The sequence below is a fragment of the Theropithecus gelada genome, chromosome 13 (assembly GCF_003255815.1).
Source record: "Theropithecus gelada isolate Dixy chromosome 13, Tgel_1.0, whole genome shotgun sequence".
Classification (NCBI taxonomy): domain Eukaryota; kingdom Metazoa; phylum Chordata; class Mammalia; order Primates; family Cercopithecidae; genus Theropithecus; species Theropithecus gelada.
Window position 1 is genome coordinate 93,765,594 of NC_037681.1, and position 20,628 is coordinate 93,786,221.

The following is a 20,628-nucleotide window of genomic DNA, read 5'->3' on the forward strand; positions in this document are numbered from 1 at the left end:
TTTTTGTTTGTTTTTGAGACAGAGTGTCTGTCACCCAGGCTGGAGTGCAGTGATGTGATCTCAGCTCCCTGCAACCTCCACCTCCCAGGTTCAAAATTCTCGTGCCTCAGCCTCCTGAGTAGCTGGGATTACAGGCATGTGCCAACACACCCAGCTAATTTTTGTATTTTTAGTAGAGAGAGGGTTTCACCATGTTGCCCAGGCTGATCTCAAACTCCTGACCTCAGGTGATCCAGCTGCTTCAGCCTTCCAAAGTACTGGGATTATAGGTGTGAGCCACTGCACCCGGCCAGTCATCCCAATATTGTACATATACATGCACCAAAATGTTAATGTTGATTATTTCTAGCAGGTTGGATGATAAACAGTTTTTTGTTTTCTTTAGACTTTTCTATGTCTTCCAGTATTTAGGAATTACTACCAGAATCACATCACATCAGGAAACACACAATGTCAGTTTGTTTTCAATTGTTAGGGATGCTAAGTTTGGTCATCTTGATAAAAGGTGTCCACCATTATAAATAACATTGCAATTAATATCCTTGTATATAAATCTCACTGTACTTAATTCCTTTGGATAAATTTGTGGAAGCAAGATTTCTAAATGAAAGACATTTTAAGGTTCTCCATTATAAAGGTACCCTTTCTCCTTTGTAATCGCTAAGTAATTCGCAGGGTGATACTTTGAAAGCAAATGAGCATTTGGTTTCCCAATAACATTTTACTCTTTGGAAATAGTATTTATTAATGATCTGGGACAGAATCAGTTACTTCACTGAGAGTTACTAAAGGTAAAAAGAACAGTTTCCTCATCCACATTTTTAGTTTTACTATGTTATCTTAGACTATCTGTGCTGCTATAACAGAATGCCACAGACTAGATAATTTATAAAGAACAGAAATTTATTTCTCACAGTTCTGGAAGCTGGAAGTCCAAGATCAAGAACCAGCATTTGGTATCTGGTGAGGGCAGCATTTTTCTTAAGGGAGGAAGGCTGTTCCTCATCATGACAGAACAGCAAGAGGGCCAAACCCTGTGTGAAGCCTCTTTTATTTTTTGAGACAGGATCTTGCTCTGTCACCCAGACTGGAGTGCAGTGGTGTGATCACAGTTCACTGCAACCTCAACTTTCCAGGCTCAACCGATTTCAGTAGCTGGGACTACGGGTGCATGCCACCACACCCAGCTAATTTTTCAAAAAATTTAGCTCAAACTCCTGCACTCAAGTGATTCTTGAGCCTTGGCCTCCCAAAGTGTTGGGATTACAGCTGTAAGCCACCACACCTGGCCAGGCCTCTTTTACGAGGGCCTTAATTCCATTCATGAGGGAGGGACCCTCATGGCCTAACTGCCTCTTAAAGATCCCACCTCTTAATACTATCACATTTGGCATTAAGTTTCAACACCTGAATTTTGTATGGGACATATTTCAGCCATAGCATCTTACCGTGCCCCCCAAAAATTTATGTCCTTCTCACATATATTCATTCCATCTCAGTAGCCTCAAAAGTCAGTCATTCCAGCAGCAACTCGAAAGTCTAAAGTCCAGAGTCTCTTCTAGATTCTTCTAAATTAGATATGGATGAGACCCAAAGGTGTGCTTCATCCTGAGGCCAATTTCCCTCCAGCTGTGAGCCTGTAGACTCAAACAAGGTACATGCTTCCAAAGTACAATGGTGGGACAGGTACAAGACGAATATTTATCTTCCAAAAGGGAGAAATATGAAAATAAAAATAAAAAGGAGTACCAGGTCCTTGGTAAATCTAAAATCCAACAGGGCACACAACATTCGATCTTGAAAATCATCTTTGATTCCAAGTCCTGCCTTACCAGACACACTGGGGCAGGAGTTGGGCCCCCAAGGCCTTGGACAGCCCCAACCCCATGGTTTTGCCAGACAGCCACACTTCAGCTCTCACACACTGAGGTTGCATTCCTGCGGCTTTCCCAGGCTGGTGCTGCATGCTGGTGGCTCTATTGCTCCGGGGTTGCAGAGACAGCCCTATCCCCACAATGCCACTAAGCATTGCCCCAGTGGAAACTGCAGTGGCTCCACCCCTGCACAACTCTCTGCCTGGGCCTCAAGGCTGTCTGCAACATCCTTTGAAATCTGGGTGGAGGTAGCGCTGCAGCCACAGCTCACACACACACCTGCAGAGTTAGCACCACATGGACGCTGCCAAGGCTTACGCTTGTGCCCTCTGGAGCAGTGGCCCAAGTTGCACCTGGGTCTGCCTGAGCCACAGCTGGGGTGGCTGAGAAGCAATGTGCCAGAATACAGTGGGCAGACACAAGGGGCAGTGAGCCCTGAAGTCCCACAGACACTCTGCACCCCTCCTTAGAAACTTCTGCCCCTAAGGCCTTGGCACTCTGGGTCTGTGATGGATGTGGCAACCTCAAAGATCTGAAATGCCTTCGGGGGTCATTCTCCCATTGTCTTAGTGAATAGCACCTGGCTTCCTTCTAGCCATACTAATCTCCTTATCAAATGGTCACTTGGCCACACTGCTGGTTTTTTCTCCTAAACATAATTTTTTATTCTTTACATGGCCAGGCTGAGAATTTTCCAAATATGTACGTTCTGCTTCCTTTTTCATTATAAATTCTATCTCTGAATTGTTTCGCTCTTCTTACATTTTACTATAAGCAGTTAAGAGAAGCCATGAAGCATCCTGAATGCTTTGCTGCTTAGAGATTTCTTCTGCCATATATCCTAGTTCATTGCTCTCAAGTCCTGCCTTCCACGAAGTCCTCGGACATAGGCATAATTTAGCCAAGTTCTTTGTCACTGTAGTAAGAATGGCCTTTCCCCCGTTTCCAATATCTTGTTCCTCATTTCTGTCTCACGCCTTATCAGAAGGGTCTTCACTGTCACTATTCCGTAAGTTACTTCTAAAAGGAAGGAGGCTTTCCCTACGGCTCTTCTCTTCTTAGCCCTCACCTGAATCGCCTTTAATGCTCTGTTCATGGCAATGAGACTTTTTCCAGCACTTTTTATTTTGATTTTTTTTTTTTTTTTTGAGATGGAGTCTTGCTCTGCTACCCAGGCTGGAGTGCAGTGGTGCAATCTTGGCTCACTGCAACCTCTGCCTCCCGGGTTCAAGCAACTCTCTGCCTCAGCCTCCCGAGTAGCTGGGATTACAGGTGCCCGCCACCACGCCAGGCTAATTTTTGTATTTTTAGTAGAGACGGGGTTTCACCATCTTGGCCAGGCTGGTCTCGAACTCCTGACCTTGTGATCCACCTGCCTCGGCCTCGCAAAGTGCTGGGATTACAGGCGTGAGCCACCACCCCCAGCCTTCCAGCACTCATTTCAAAACCATTCCAGCCTCTACCCTTTACCAAGCTCCAGAGCTGCTTCCACATTTTTAGTTATTTGTTATAGCAACACCCCACTTCTGTGGTATCAATTTCTGTTGTAGTCCGTCTGTGCTGCTATAACAGAATACCACAGGCGGATAATTTATAAAGAACAGAAATGTATTTCTCACAGCTCTGGAGGCTGGAAGTCCAAGATCAAAGAACGAGCATTCAGTGTCTGGTGAGGTCTGTATCCTTCAGAGGGGAGAAATATTATGTCTTCACAGAGAAGAAGGCAGAAGGGCAAGAGACCCTAGCAGCTGTGGGAGGCCTTTTTTATAAAGGTCTTAACCCCAGTCATAGCCTAACCGTTGCGTAAAAGCCCCCCCTCTTAATACTATCACATTCACCATTAAGTATGGAGTGGACACATTCAAACCATAGCTTATGCACTCACAGATTTTTTTTTTTTTTTAATTTAATGTGTTACAATCCATTGCTGTTTTTCTTAATGCTCAAATTGCCCAAATGCAGCCAATGGATTTCCTTTTAAGCCAGTTCCTGTGTCTCCATCATTCTTTGAGCACTTCCTTGCTTTCTGTAGCAACACTTGCAGCCTCAGACCTGGAATCCACCATTTATTTAAGAAGCCCTCATTCCTTTTTGTGGGTAGCGGTATGCAGAAACCAAGATCTGGGTGCTAAGTGTGTTCATAGTTACTGTGGTGTCATAAGTTCTAGGCCCTTTCAGAAAACAGAGCCAGAAAATTAGAAAATATTAAGAGAGAGAGAGAGAGAGACAGTGTATGTGTGTGCGTGTGTGTGTGATGAGTGCATATTGGTACTTCCAATTAAAATACAACATCACATAGTTCTGTCTTTTCCCCTACTCTATATTTGTATCTCTGATCTCCCACGGTGAAAATACTGGTTTTCCACGTCAGTATAATTATTTATTCTATCCTATAATACACCCCAAATAGTTTCAGATTATGACAGGAGTTCTAGTATTCAATTGTTGTTATTAATACTATTTCAGTTAGTTTTCTGTGCCCTTCATGATGATAATCTGTCAGCCATTCCTTTCCTTAAGTAATTATTGAATTCAGGATAGCAAATGCCTTCCATCTTTGGTCCATAATTCAGATGTCATACAGCCTTGCCCTTAAGAGATCTAGATCTAATTCCCTGGCCTACAGAGAAAGCCAAAGATTTCTCCCTTTTGCTTCTGCAAGCTCCCAGTGGTTTCCTTCATTGAAAATAATTCTGTACACACTGCACCCTGGCAAGGAGACTCACAGCCCTTCAAGATTCCCCCAAATGGCCAAGCACTGTGGCTCATCCCTGTTAATCCCAGCACTATGGGAGGCCAAGGCGGGTGGATCACTTGAGGTCAGGAGTTCAAGACCAGCCTGGCCAAAGGCAAAACCCCGTCTCTACAAAAATACAAAAATTATCCAAGCATGGTGGCATGCACTTGTAGTCCCAGCTACTCAGGAGGCTGAAGCATGAGAAGTGCTTGAGCCCAGGAGGCAGAGGCTGCAGTGAGCCAAGATGCCATTGCACTCCAGCCTGGGCAACAGAGTGAGACTCTGCCTCAAAAAAAAAAAAAAAAAAAAAAATCCCCCAAATAATCTCTTGCAGAGATTTCACAAACCAGGCATATTTTGCTGACAGCTTCCCAGGAATTATGGTAGAAGGAGTAACAGTGCAAATTCACAGTTCTCACAAACACAGTCAGCATCACTCATCTCAAAAGAGCCCCCAGCCACACCTCACTGCGGCATCTCTTTATTGGTCTTTCAGCTCATCCCAGTATTATGGTCTCCTTCCCACTGTTTTTTTCCTCCTCTTCCTTCCCTCTCCTTTCTCCATTTAGGATCAAAATGCACCATTCTTCTCCTCTGTGAAGCACAGCAACCTCCTCCCCTGAAGCTTTGTTAGGCATTCTTAGAACAAAGACAGCCTTCTTCCTAAGAAAAATTACAGTGAATAAAATTTCCTCTGCCTTATTACACATACAAGGGTTGGGATCTTTTTAGAGCATGGTCAGTTATAAACTACAAAGAAGTACCTGCAAAATTCCCTCAAGAGGAGTTTCTCCATTGGTTCAGCTAACGTCCCTCAGAACCAGGTCACCAGATGGCTCAAGCTACCTAGGATCTTTCTACTTCTGGACCCTCCAGCTTCCAGAGCCACCTCCTCAAGTCCTCATGACCTCTACCGCTCTCCCATCATCACAGACAAATGGGCTCCTCCAAATTTCCTCCAGCTAAGCAGCAACCACCCCACATTCCCTCCCAGGGCACCAGCCAAGGGCCCTGGGAGGAAAACAGTATTTATAAGCCATGGTCTGTGGACTGACTCCAGCATTGAGGGGGAACCTGGCCCTCCCAGTGCCCCACAACTCATGGGAGGGACTCAGAGGCCTCTAATTTCCCATTGCATTGATGGAGATGACCTCGCTAAACAACCTGCCTAGGCTAGAGCCAATGAGGGGTGTGGCCACTATCTTGCTAGCCTAGAGGTCCCATTCAGGGCCCTTCCAGACTTTTTAAGGCTAGAAGATCTTCTGTTGGCAGAAGCTTTTAAAAAGGCCAGTACATAGCCTGGAAACAATCCCTAACGGGGATACAGTGCGAAGGAGAGGTGCAGATCTTTCTAAAAAGTCTATCTGAATCTCTGATGAGGTAAAGGAACATTGAAATTTGAAAATATTCTAAAATTGGAGTTGCCTTCATTATTTTCTAGTCAGTAAATATTTAAGTTGCTTTGACATTTAATAGTTTTTTTCAGGTACGAAATTTTAAAAATTTACTCATAGGAGAAACGGGTCAAAAATGATTTAGTGATGTAAAAGAATGTTGGGGTCTTTCAAAATGCAAGAGTTGAAGAATAAAATTGCAGTACAAGGAGGAGAGTAGTGAAATGAAATGGTCTGAGAATGGGAGGAGGAGGGACTGGGAAAAGGGATGGGGGGCCCTCCTGGCACAGGTAGCATGCCGTCCTGTAGCTGCTCATCCATCACCAAAACCCCTGCCTGTTCATGGTAACCTGGGAAGCAATGAAATACCTCCCTGCTTCCCCCGTCTCCCTCTACCATGTCTCAATGTGCCTTGAAGTCTACCATTAGCACGTCTATCCTTTACATCTCGGCTGACTCCTCCACCAAATACATGGCATTTCTGTTCAGATTTTAGGACTGCAAATGTGTCTTGTTTTGCACAGTTCTGGAACTTTCTAGAATCATACATTAGGTGGGCTAGATAAGTAGTTTCTCTAGTTTTGTGCTCTTCCAACTTTTTATGTAATTGCACTGATTATTCCTTGATCACTTCTTAGGAGAATCCAGACAGAGCCCAGGTCAGCTAATAAAATACCTATGCCCTTTGTCCTTCTGAGATGCAGTAGGAAACCACCTGTCAGGGTAATTCCCACATTTCATATTACTGGGCTGCTCCCCTGGACATGAGGGGCGATGGTTCTAGGCCCTGGTGCCCAGCAAGCCTTGTGCTCCTTCTATCATGTCTTTTCTCTCCCAGAGCTGGTCAACTCCAGGGCTTAAAGCAAGTAAGCCAATGTCAGCACAGAGAAGATGTGCAGTGAAGTGCTGCCCACATGAGGGCCAGGGCCAATGCTCAGGCCTTCTGCCATGTAATCTTGGGCAAGTTCCCTAAACTCAAGTTATTTGAACAGGAATGCAAATGGGGTGAGTATAAGGGTCTGGAGACAAGTGTACCCGGGTTCATACCCTGGCTCCATCACTTGCCAGCACCATTTGCATGAGGCTTAACTTCCAGTCTGTCTTTTTCTTCATCTGTAAACTGGTACTTATAATAGCATCCACACCTTAGGGCTGCTTTGAGTTAATCTGATAAGTTAATGCATGTAAAATGCTTACAAATTGCCTTGTTCATAGTACTTAATAAATATTTGACATTTTAGGCCAGGCATGGTGACGCACACCTATAATCCCAGCAATTTAGTAGGCTGATGGGGTGGATTTCTTGAGGCCAGGAGTTTGAGACCAGCCTGGCCAACATGGTAAAACCCAGTTGCTACTAAAATACAAAAATTAGCCGCATATGGTGGTGCATGCCTGTAATCCCAGCTACTCGGGAGGCTGAGTCACGAGAATCACTTGAACCCGGGAGGTGGAGGTTGCAGTGAGCTGAGAACATGCCACTGCACTCCAGCCTGGGTGACAGAGCAAGACCCTGTCTCAAACAAAACAAAACAAAATTTGACATTTTATATGTACATGTATTCCTACATACATTTGTAAATATATACAAAACGTCTGTCAAATTAGCCTGGCGTAGTGGTGGGTGCCTGTAATCCCAGCTACTTGGGAGGCTGAGGCAGGAGAATCGCTTGAGCCCGGGAGGTGGAGGTTGCAGTGAGCTGAGATCGTGCCGCACTCCAGCCTGGGGGACAAGAGTGAGACTCTGTCTCAAAAAAAAAAAAAAATCTCTCAAGTCCAGGCGCCGTGACTCACACCTGTAATCCCAGCACTTTGGGAGGCCAAGGTGGGTGGATCACCTGAGGTTGAGAGTTCGAGACCAGCCTGACCAACATGGAGAAACCCCATCTCTACTAAAAATACAAAATTAGCCGGGCATGGTGGCACACGCCTGTAATCCCAGCTACAGGGGAGGCTGGGGCAGGAGAATCGCTTGAACCTGGGAGGCAGAGGTTGCAGTGAGCCAAGATCGCACCATTGCACTCCAACCTGGGCAACAAGAGCAAAACTTGTCTCAAAAAAAAAGTCTGTCAAGACATACTTCTTAGAATGGCTGAAATAAAAAAAGATTTTTAAATTTGACAATAGCAAGTGTTGGTGAGGTAGTGGAGCAACTGGAACTCTCATACATTTGCTGATGGATATATAAATTGTACAACCCTTTGAACAACAGTTTGGCAGTTTCTGATAAAGTAAACATACATTTACCACACTTACCATAGGATCCAGCATTCCCATTCTTATTCCTTCAAGAGAAATGAAAGCATACATCCACACAAAGAATGTTCATATAGTTTTATTCATAATAGCCAAAAAACTGGAAAGAATCAAGGTATTTATCAACAAGTGAATGGATAAATTCTGGAACATCCTTTCAATGGGATACTACTCAGCAGTCAGAAGGGATTAACTACTAATACATGCAATGACACAAATAAATCCCAAAAGCATTTTTTTTTTTTTTAAGATAGGGTCTCACTTTGTTAGTCAGGCTGGAGTGCAGTGGTACAATCATGGTTCACTGCAGCCTCAACCTCTCAGGCTCAAGCGATCCTCCCACCTGAGCCTCTTGAGTAGCTGGGACTACAAGCACGCACCATCACACTCGGCTAATTTTTTAAAATTTTGTAGAGACAGGTCTCACTATGTTGCCCAGGCTGGTCTTGAACTCCTGGGCTCCAGCAATCCTCCTGCCTCAGCCTCTCAAAGTGATGAGATTACAGGTGTGAGCCATTGCACCCAGCCTCAAAAACATTGTGTTAAGGGAAAGAAGCCAGATACAAAAGGCTGCATACTGTAGGATTCCATTTATATGACATTCTGGAAACAGAAAAACAATAGAAACAGAAAGCAAATGATTGGTTGACAGGGGGTGGAGACAGGGAGGAACTGATTATAAAGAGGTATGAGGGAACATGTCAGGGTGATGAAAATGCTTCACATCTTGATTGTCCATAAGGTTTGCTTCTGTGTCCCCACCCAAATCTCATCTCAAATTGTAAACCCTATAATCCCCACATGTTGAGAGAGGGACATGGTGGGAAGTGATTGCATCACGGGGATGGTTTCCCTCATGGTGTTCTCATGATAGTGAGTTTGCATGAGATCTGATGGTTTTATAAGTGCTCAGAAGCTCCTCCTCCATTCCTCTCTCTCCTGCCACCTTGTGAAGAAAGTTCCTGCTTCCCCTTCCACCATGATCATTTCCTGAGGCCTCCCCAGCCATAAGGAACTGTGAGACAATTAAACCACTTTCTTTTATTAATTACCCAGTCTCAGGAATTTCTTTATAGCAGTGTGAGACCGGACTAATACAATTGTGATGGTGGATACATGACTGAATATGATGGTCAAAACTCAAAGAACTGCACACCTTTAAAGGTAAATTATGCCTTACTAACCTGATGTTAAAGCCATTAACAGCTGTTACCTATGAGAGGAGGGAACTAAGTAGGGAGGATGATTAAAGGATACTTTTTTTTCTACTTAAACATACTTGTACTGTTTGAACTTTTCTAATGAGCAAATAATTTATGTACTTGATAATAATTTCATTAAAGTTTTAAAGAATAACAATAATATCTATCTTGGAGGGGTGTTGTGAGATCCAAACGACATAATGTAAAAAGCATACAGCACAATGTATGAACTCAGAGACAGACACATAGATACATAAATAGACAGCTACAGGTAGAGAGAATTTGTTACCTTCCTCTCTCACCTCCCACCTCCCCTATTCTCTTCACTTTCCCATCCTCACCCTCCCTTAATGACCCACATATTCTGAAATGACAAGGTACAAAGGCCAAAAGGCCACTGAGGGTGACAGCCATGACTTACCTCAGTGACAAAGAGTGTGCGAGGGTCGATGATATCCAAAAAGTGCCTGAAGCGGCCATAGAAGGATGTCTGAAGAAGGGGATGAGAGAGAAGAGTGAATGGATCAGCCGCTGTGCACCCTTCTCCAGACACTGGGGAGCCCCACCCTTTATGATTGGGGTCCCCCGGTCCCCAGGACTCCCCATGTGGGTGATAAATGCCAATGAGGCCTCAGAAATCTAAGGACAGCTTTCCTGAGGCTGAGAGTTTTCCAAAGTCAACTCAGAGAGACTACTGAGATACTCAAGGATGGGCCCATCTGCTCTTCCAGGTGCCTCCCATTTTCCCCCCTCTCTCCCAATGCCCTGAGATCTATTCTGAGCCTATTAAAAGCTCCCAAGCATCCCTGGACATGTAGGCTGAAGGTGAGGCCTGGCCCCAGCCCTCTCCCAGCCTCCCTGTCTTGCTCAGGACCTGAAGTGACAGAGCGTCCTGCCTGCCCCTCACAGGGGTCCCTCCCCAAGGTCCAGCTCTGCCTCCAGGGGGAGGTTCCCAAGTGCAGCTCAAACCTGAAAGCACCAAGCTCACAATCCTCAGGCCCTCCTTCATCCAGAGCCCTGTAGCTGCTGAGGTGCAGGACAAGAGGCAGCTCCCCCAACCTTGCCCCAGAGCAGGGGCTGTGGAAAAGGAGGGCTTTGTGCTAAGCGCCACAGGCATTAGAGCACAATGAAAGGAAACCAAGCAACCCGGCTGCTGGGCCTTCTGCCCTGGGGACTAAGCCAGCTAGGCAAAGCCAAGCTCAAGGGGAAGACAGAGGGTGCCAAGGTTGGGGATGAAGGGGAAGCTGCAATCGCTGGGGGTTCATGCCTCACTACACTCTGGGCTCTGCCCCAAATTCCTCCCTGGAGCCCCACAACTCTCCACCATCCTTTGCACAGTGGAGGAAACAGAAGCCTCCACATTCCCTCCCCTTATTTATTTATTTATTTATTTATTTAATTTATTTATTTATTTGAGATGGAGATTCTCGTTCTGTTGCCCAGGCTGGAGTGTAGTGGTGCAATCTCGGCTCACTGCAAGCTCCGCCTCCCAGGTTCATGCCATTCTCCTGCCTCAGCCTCCTGAGTAGCTGGGACTATAGGTACCCACCACCACACCTGGATAATTTTTGTATTTTTGGTAGAGACGGGGTTTCATCTTGTTAGACAGAATAGTCTGGATCTCCTGACCTTGTGATCCACCCACCTCAGCCTCCCAAAGTGCTGGGATTACAGGCGTGAGCCACCACGCCCGGACTCCCTCCCCTTATTTAGTAGGACACCAGACCCTGCAGTCAATTCCTGTCCCTTTCCCTTCCCAATAAAGACCCTGCAATAGGCTCCAGGTCACCTCAAAGTGTCCCCACACACCAGTTCTCATCCCACCTCCAATTCTCTCCCACCATGGCACCCTACATGAAGCAACCTCTAACCCCTAATGCCGCCCCTACCCAGGTGCTGTCTCTCACAAACCAGATCAACCTTCAGTCCATTCCTAATAGGAACAGCTGCCTAACCTCTTATAATCCACACAGCCTGGACCATTTCCCCATTAAAGACATACATAAGGGAGGCTCACAATGCTGTCCTGGCAAAATTTCACCTCTAAGAATGTAGTCTAAGGAAACAATCCAAGATGTTCAAAGATCTGGTCAGGTGTACATACCAAGGATATTCACTGCTGCATTATTTACAAAGGTGGATGGTTAAATAAATGCTGGTCCATTCATATGACTGAATACTATGCAGCCTTTAAAACTATGTTTTCAAACATTCATGACATGGAATAATGCTTAAAATTTTATGAAATGCATATAAGCAGTGTGATTCCAACTCAATAAACAAGGGGCTAAACAGAGCTAGACAGATACTAAGTGAAAAGCAAAAAGACCAAATGACATCCAGATCCTGGTCCACTAACAGGGACCAGGGTTCCTTAGGAAAGGAGCAGATTCAAAGGCTGGGGTAGGGAGGCTACAAGATGAAACTGGTACATTTTGTTGCACCAGAAAGTAATGAAGTCTTATCCCTAAAAAATGACAGGGACATGTTAAAAGGATCAACGAAGGGCAGGTGGTACACTGTGTTCTTCCAAATGTGATACCGGGGAAGTCCACAGCATCACTCACATAATATTCCACAGGGACTAAATAAATCTAATCACGAGAAAACAAAACAAACCCACACTGACGGACATTCCATAAATTAATTGGTTTTTTTCATCAAATATGTCAATGTCATAAAGACGAAGAAAGAGTGGGAATGAGACTGTTCCACATTAAAGAAGCTAAAGAGACAACTAGATGCACTGTGTAACTCGGGATTGGATCCTGGCGTAGGGGGGGAATGCTCTAGAGCATTATTGAGACAAGTGACAAAAGTGGAATATGGACCATAGGTTAATAAAAGTGTTGTATCCATGTTAAATCTCCTGACTATAATTACCACACTGTGGTTACATAAGAGAATGTCCTTGGTTTTTTTTTTTGTTTTTTGTTTTTTTTTTTCTCGAGACAGAGTCTTGCTCTGTCTCCCAGGCTGGAGTGCAGTGGTGCAGTCTCAGCTCACTGCAACCTCTGCCTCCTGAGTTAGCAATTCTCCTGCCTCAGCCTCCCGAGTAGCTGTGACTACAGGCCCGTGACACTATGCCTGGCTAATTTTTTTTGTATTTTTAGTAGAGATGCGGTTTCACCGTGTTAGCCAGGATGGTCTCCATCTCCCGACCTCATGATCTGCCCACCTCGGCCTCCCAAAGTGCTGGGATTACAGGCGTGAGCCTCCACGCCCAGCCGAGAATGTCCTTGTTCTTAAAAGACATACGCTGGGCTGGGCGCAGTGGCTCACCCTGTAATCCAGCACTTTGGGAGACCAAGGCAGGCAGATCACCTGAGGTCAGGGGCTCAAGACCAGCCTGGCCAATGTGGTGAAACCCCGCCTCTACTAAAAATATAAAAATTAGCTGGGTGTGGTAGTGCAATCCCAGCTACTTGGGAGGCTGAGGCAGGAGTATTGCTTGAACCCGGGAGGTGGAGGTTGCAGTGAGCCAAGATTGCGCCACTGCACTCCAGCCTGGGTTACAGAGCAAGACCCTGTCTCAAAAAAAAAAAAAAAAGACATATACTCTGATGTATTAGGAGATGAATGAATACAATCTATTCATAAATAGTTGAAGAAAAATAATGTGTAAAAATACAGGGCAGCCATAAAATCTGGAAATGTAGGTACTATAATTGAATGTAGATTGAAGATGTCCTGATGATATCATGTATATCTGCTATCTTTCCAGACTTTATGATTACTTGTAGACAAAGAGAATAAAGGAAATGTGATGTTAAAAATTGGTAGATCTAGGCAAATAGGGAAGTTTTCCTTATTCTTCTTGCAACCTTTCTGTAAGACTAAAAGTGTTTCAAAATAAAAAGGTAAAAATTATATTTTCAAAAAAGCTAGATGAAAATACACTAAAATGCTAACAGAGATTGCCTCTGGGTAATAGGCTTATGTATGATTTATATTTCCAGATCTTTAAATTGCTTTTGAAATAAAAAAAATCAGTATTATGCATAATATGCAGAAATGATATTACATTTAAAAATACATATTTAGAGTAAAATGCAAGCCAGTCACAGTGGCTTGCTCCTATAATCCCACCTACTTGTGAGGTTGAAGTGATAGGATCACTTGAGCCCTGGAGTTTAAGATCAGTCTGGGCAACACAGTGAAACCCCACCTCTAAAAAAAATTTTAAAAATTAGCCAGGCATGGTGGTATCCACCTGTAGTCCCAGCTACTTAGGAGACTGAGGTAGGAGGACCACCTCAGACCAGGAGTTTGATGTTGCAGTGAGCTGTGATCATGCCACTGCACTCCAGGCTGGGGGACAGAGCAAGAGCCTGTCTCCAAAAATAAAGTAAAATATGAACTGATATTTTAAGTATTATATTTGATTATGAGCTCCTGAAGGACATGGGCTATTTCCTTTCTTATCCTCCCTGGTTCGAAGTCTCCTTACATCTCTGGAAGGAAGGGTCTCCTGCCACAGGAATCCTTGAGTGGGCTGATGAGTGGCCAATAGCCTCAAGGCTTCTGGGTGGGGTAGAGCTGGGCTGGGCTTTGAAGGGAGGGCAAGATTAGGAAAGGATAACAGTATGGCAGCTAGTGGTTCAAAGGAGGGAAGAGGATGAGCCCGGGCAGAGGAGAGAACCTGGAAGTAGAATGGCCTGAGTGAAGCAACTTCTTGAAGATAGTCCAGCAGAAACTTCAGCCTCTGACTTGTCCTGTGGATCTCGCACTGTCTTCATCCTGTCCCAGTCCTGCCAGCCTTCTTGTGTCACTTTCCACCACAGCTACTGGGGGAGACTCCCAGATAACGCCATTTGCTACACAGACACCTACAAACGCCTAATGAGCTAGGCTCAGGGTGAGAGGTGACAATGTGCTAGCAGCCCTCACTCTCAGCACCTCCTCAGCCTCGGCCCACTCTGGCAGCACTTGAGGAGTCCTTCAATGCGCCACTGCGTGGGAGCCCCTCTCTGGGCTGGCTGAGGCTGGAGCCGCCTCCCTCTGCTTGCTGGGAGGTGTGGAGGGAGAGGCAAGGGCGGGAATCGGGACTGTGCTCGCCGGCCAGCGTGAGTTCCAGCAGGCGCGGGCGCAGTGGGCCACGCACACGGAGCGGCCAGCCGGCACCACCGGCCCAGGGCAGTGAGGGGCTTAGCACCTGGGCCAGCAGCTGCAGAGGTTGTGCCAGGTCCCCCAGCAGTGCTGGCCCACCGGCGCCGCACTCAAATTCTCGCCTGGCCGTAGCTGCCTCCCCGCCACGCAGGGCTCGGGACCTGCAGCCCGCCATGTCTGAGCTCCTCCCCCTGCGGTTGGCTCCCAGGTGGCTGGAGCCTCCCCCACGTGGGCTGCCCCCTGCTCCCTGGCGCCCGGTCCCCTGGACAGCCCAAGGGCTGAGGAGTGCAGGTGCCGCTGGGGACTGGTGGGCAGCTCCACCTGCAGCTCTAGTGCAGGATCCACTGGGTGAAGCCAGCTGGGCTCCTAAACTGGATGGGGACTTAGAGAACTTTTATATCTAGCCAGAGGATCATATGTGTACCAATCAGCACTCTGTATCTAGCTGACCTAGTGGGGACTTGGAGAACTTTTCCTTCTAGCACTCTATGTCTAGCTCAAGGATTGTAAATGCACCAATCAGCACTCTGTGTCTAGCTCAGGGTTTGTAAATACACCAATCAGTACTCTGTGTGTAGCTCAAGGTTTGTAAATACACCAATTCCTACTCTATATCTAGCTAACTCTGTATCTAGCTAACCAGCACTCTGTGACTCTAACTCAAGGATTGTAAATGCACCAATCAGCACTCTGTCAAAACGGACCAATCAGCTCTCTGTAAAATGGACCAATCAGCAGGATGTGGGTGGGGCCAGATAAGCAAATAAAAGCAGGCTGCCCCAGCCAGCAGTGGCAACCCGCTAGGGTCCCCTTCAACACTGTGGAAGCTTTGTTTTTCACCCTTTGCAGTAAATCTTGCTGCTGCTCACTTTGGGTCTGCTCTGCCTTTATGAGCTGTATCACTCACCACGAAGGTCTGCAGCTTCACTCCTGACAGGGAAACCACCCACCAGAAGGAAGAAGCTCCAGACACATCTGAAAGTCTGAAGGAACAAACTCCGGACACACCATCTTTAAGAACTGTAACACTCACCACGAGAGTCTGCAGCTTCATTCTTGAAGTCAGTGAGACCCAGAACCCACCAATTCCGGACACAAAGGGACACCAAATGAACAAGCCCTCAAAGAGCTCAGAGTCCATCAAGCTAGACTAATAACTATAAACAAATAACTAAAAAACACTGATCAGAGTTTAAATGAAGCATCACAAAGTGCACTGGGGACACAGAGTTCTTCCTATGTCTTCCTAGTGTAAGTCAAGGAGGTGTCCCAGAGGAGCTGGGACCAGGGGGTGGATAAGTTTACCTAGCAGAGGAGGGTATATGCAAGAAGATGAAAGCATGAAACTTAGGATCAGAAGCTGCACCGGACTCCTGTGGTGTCTTCATTCATTCACCATTCAACCCACCACCAAGGATCTACTGTGTGCCCAGCACTGTGCTAGGTCCTGGAAGTAGCAAGGCTGACCTGGGGAAATGAGGAAGAGCAGCCACAGATGATGCCTTGCTTTCTAGTGAGACATGAATGTTAACCAGAATGGGGACAGCAAGAAGCATACTGATTAAATGGGAAGAAGATAAAAACTCTGTATTGGTCATATCAGTTTGCGATACTTAAAGGGCTTTCCAGATGTAATTTTTCAGCAAACATTTGGACTGAGATTCAAGAAACAGATTCTGAGTTGGAAATGTCAGGTACAGATTGGCCTAAGACCCCCACCCCACCCACTATAGAGACAAACCTATAGTCTAAGTCAGATTTACTGACTTACTCAACAAAGAGGGGCACAAAGCAGAGAATTATGGGGTGCCTTGCCAAACAAAGAAAAATATTTAGTATATAATTTAAGGAAGATAGAGTAAAATTTAAATGAAGCAGTGCTTCAATACGCTCCACGCAAAGCAAGACCATATGGAAAGGAGTCAACGTAAGTCTGGACCAACCACTCAGGGTCTTGTTTCCTTAAAAACTATAAAGTTAAGATTAATGAGAAATGTTGTGACCAGAAACCCCTTATTTGCAGCTATGGGTTCATTCTCTGAGGCAAAGTGACTTAGACCTGCCTATCAAGAGGTAGATGGTTCATTCCTAATGATATGATTTAAATAGCAAAGTTCTTGGCAGTCTAGGACCTTATAGAGTGAGACATGAGTATGAAAGAGGTGGTTACTAGAAGAAAGTTGTTCGATACTTTGTAGCTCCTGTGGGTCCTTGTGAGAAACATTGTTTCTTTGCAGCTGGATCTGTGTCTGTTCCTTCCTGCCTGATGAATGAATGGCAAGGAAGGTTTTTACTTTCACAATCTCAGTTCCTTTTTATTTTCTCAATAGTATAAAATGTATAGCTTCCCTCCCAAATTCGGCTCCCATCTTTTACCCCCTCCCTCCCAAATTCAGCTCCCGTCTTTACCCAATCACACAATCCATGGATGTTTTTCCTCCCTTTTTTCTTCACCGGAAGAATGAGTCAGTCAAGTGATTCCTTCTCTTTCCCTTCACAAGAAAGGTGAGTCAGCTAATTCTCAGCAGGAGCCCCAGGCCTGCAGCAGCTGCTGCCTTCCCACTTCCACCAGCCAGCTCTCTCCCATCTGCAGGCCCCCCAGTGAGAGCAGGCCTTGGGAGCAGCAGCTGAGGGCAAAGATCCCTGAAGAAGCTAACAACGCCCCCCAAATACACACACCAGACCTCCAAATTACTGCTCTTCGGGATTAGGAATAATATACTCACTGAATCTACAGCCCAAAGCAGAAAGGCTGGGCCAGCCCAGTAGTCCTGAATCAGCTGCACCCTGAACCACCTGGGTACTTAAAAAACCAGGCCATATACCCAGGGATTCTGATTCTATTGCTCTGGGGGTGGCCTCCAGCTATCAGTGTCTATTTTAAAACCTGCCCAGTGTGACTCTTGGAAATGATGACCCCTTCTCCACTGCACAAACCAGCCCAGGAGCAGCATTAGAAAAAAACTCACTGTGTCGCCTATAGGAAGTAAATGATTAAAATACATAACCACCTGCAAGGTACTGTGATTTTAGAACTTTATTTCAAGCAAACTATGAGACATTTCCCCTCGCCTCCCAACTCTCAGCCCACACAAACTTCCCAACCTTGAAGTGAAGAAAGCATTTTTCTGCCCAGCAAGCTCTCCATACCCCAGAGGGAGCCCTGTGCAGCCAGCCTGCTCTGCCCTACTAGGCCTTTGTCCCCAGCACACTCATACCTCCAGTCATCTCAACAGATAAGTGAGACTTCCAAAAGAGCAACGAATTTTTGTTTTATTTTTGAGACAGTGTCTCACTTTGTCACCCAGGCTGGAGTGCAGCGGCACGATCACAGCTCACTACAACCCCCACTTCCTGGACTCAGGTGATTCTCCCACCTCACCCTCTGGAGTAGCTGGGACTACAGGCATGTGTCACCACACCTGGCCAATTTTTATATTTTTTGTAGAGACAGAATTTCGCCATGTTGCCTGGACTGGTCTCAAACTTCTGGGATCAAGCGATCTGTCCACCTCAGCCTCTCAAAGTGCTGGAATTACAAGCATGAGCCACCACACCTCACCAGAAGTTGTTAAAAAAAAACTTCTTTCCTTCTTTTTTGAGACAGGGTTTCACTTTGTTGTCCAGCTGGAGTGCAATTGTGTGATCATAGCTCACTGCAGCCTCGGACTTCTAGGCTCATGGGATCCTCCTGTCCCAGCCTTTCAAGTATCTGGGACTACAGGTCCATGCCACCATGCCCAGCTAGTTTTTCAATTTTCTGTAGACATGGGGTCTCACTATGTTGTCCAGGCTGGTCTCAAGCTCCTGGCCTCAAGCAGTCCTCCTGCCATGGCCTCTTGAAGTGGTGGAATTACAGGCATGAGCCACTGTACCTGGACAACAATTTTTTTTTTTTTTTTTGAGACAGTTTCGTTCTTGTTGCCCAGGTTGGAGTGCAATGGCGCAATCTCGGCTCACTGCAACCTCTGCCTCCCGGGTTCAAGCGATTCTCCTGCTTCAGCCTCCTGAGTAGCTGGGATTACAGGCGCCTGCCACCGCGCCCAGCTAAATTTTTGTATTTTTAGTAGAGACTGGGTTTCACCATGTTGGCCAGGCTGGTCTCGAACTCCTGGCATCAAGTGATTTGCCCGCCTTAGCCTCCCAAAGTGCTGGGATTACAAGCATGAGCCATCGTGCCTGGCCCTGGACAACAATTTATTTACAGACGGACTGAAACACAAATGGGAGAAAGTATGTGCGTTTGTTTCCTGTCCTGGGGCCCCAACATGGCAAACATGGTATGTGAGCCAGAAGGGAAAACAGTGAGTTCAGGAGAGGAAATGAGCAGAAAAGGAAGAGGAAAGGAAGCAAAGCAGGTCTCAAAGGTTCCCTGGGTGCTGCGCTGTCATCTCCTCCCTTTTATTAGGCAGTTGGGGTAGTGGTTAAATGCAGACTTTAAGTTTACAGGAGAAACAAGCGACAAAGGAACATGCTAACCACTACCAGAGAGATGCCATCAGCTACATTGAGAAGGAGGGGAATTCTACAGGGACGAACAACGGTTTCTTCAACAAAGAGGAAGGGAAAAGAGGAAGAGAGAACTAACAGATTAAAAGATACAAAAGAGGCCAGGTGCAGTAGCTCACGCCTGCAACCCCAGCACTTTGGGAAGCCGAGGCGGGTGGATCACCTGAAGTCAGAAGTTTGAGACCAGCCTGGCCAACATGGCAAAATCCCATCTCTACTAAAAATACACAAATTAGACAGGCGTGGTGGCGTGTGCCCGTAATCCCAGGTACTTAGGAGGCTGAGGTAGGAGGATCACTTGAACCCGGGAGGCTCCGAGGTTGCAGTGAGCTGACATCATGCCACTGCACTCCATCCTGGGTGACAGAGAGAGATTCTGTCTCCAAAATAAATAAATAAAAGATACAAAAGAGATACCCAAAGGTAATAATATGTGGAACTTACGGGATCCTGATTCAAACAAACCAACTACAAATAAATTATGTCATTATCAGGGAAATATAAATAGTGACTGGTTACTTGATGATATTAAGAATTAATGGACGAGACATGGTGGCTCATGCCTGTAAATCCCAGCACTTTGGGAGGGTGAAGCAGAAGAATCGTTAGAGGCCAGGAGTTTGATACCAGCCTGGCAAAACAGCAAAACACCTGTCTCTACAAAAAAAAAAGAAAACAAAAAATATATATACACACATATACATACACACACACACACACACATATATATGTGGCCATGCATGGTGGCACACCCCTGTAGTTCCAGCTACTCTGGAGGTTGAGGCCTGAGGATTGCTTGAGCCCAGGATCTCAAGGCTGCATTGAGCCATTAATTACTGTTCCACTGTACTCCAGTGTGGGTGATAGACAGAAACCCTGTCTCTAAAAAAAAGAAAAAAGAAATAATGATTTTAGGTGTGTCAAGGGCACGGTTATGTTAAACAAATAAAAAAAACCATTAATATCATGTGATAAAGAGAGCACTTCACCTCTGTGATATTCTTACCTCCAAACCCGTAACTCCGGTCTACCCAAAAGAAAGACATTAGGTAAACCCAAGTTGACGGACACTCTATAAAATATCTTCCAAAATTGTCAAGGTCATCAAAAACAAGCAAAGTCTGAGAAACTGTCCCAGGTACTATGACTGCCACAGACCAGAGGAGGCTAAAGAGACATGATGACTAAAGGTAACATGTTCCTGGATGGGATCCTGGGACAGAAAGGAGACATTAGTGTAAAAAAATAGTAAAGTTAAGTCTGGAGTGTAGTTAATGATAACGTACCAATGTTAGTTTCTTAGTTTTGAAAAATATAAAGTGGCAATGCAAGACGATAATAGAGGACAATGGGTGAGGGCTAGGCAGGAATTGTCTTTTGACTTCTCTAAGTGTGAAATTATTCCAAAACAAAAAAGTTTATTTGAAAAAAACCTAACCAAAGAGTCCTTATTTTTTAGAGACACCTACTAGTAGGTTCAATGAAATGATGGGATATTTGGGCTTTGCTTCAGAATAATTCATTGGTTGGGTCGTGGGGATGGGTGT

General features: G+C 45.7%; 1 protein-coding gene across 18 annotated transcripts in view; it reads right to left on the reverse strand.

Moving 5' to 3' along the window:
- The window catches only part of SFXN5 (sideroflexin 5), a 131,300-nt gene that overhangs the window by 106,159 nt on the left and 4,513 nt on the right, over positions 1 to 20,628 (reverse strand). For 7 of the 18 annotated variants that reach the window (XM_025353691.1, XM_025353688.1, XM_025353682.1 and 4 more), the window contains exon 2: positions 9,885 to 9,953. In XM_025353691.1, the coding sequence (XP_025209476.1) occupies positions 9,885 to 9,953 (69 nt within the window). Of the gene's footprint in view, positions 1 to 9,884; positions 10,334 to 10,363; positions 10,552 to 20,628 lie in introns of those variants that run through there. The other 11 variants (XR_003115251.1, XM_025353695.1, XM_025353692.1 and 8 more) reach the window with 5 other exon arrangements.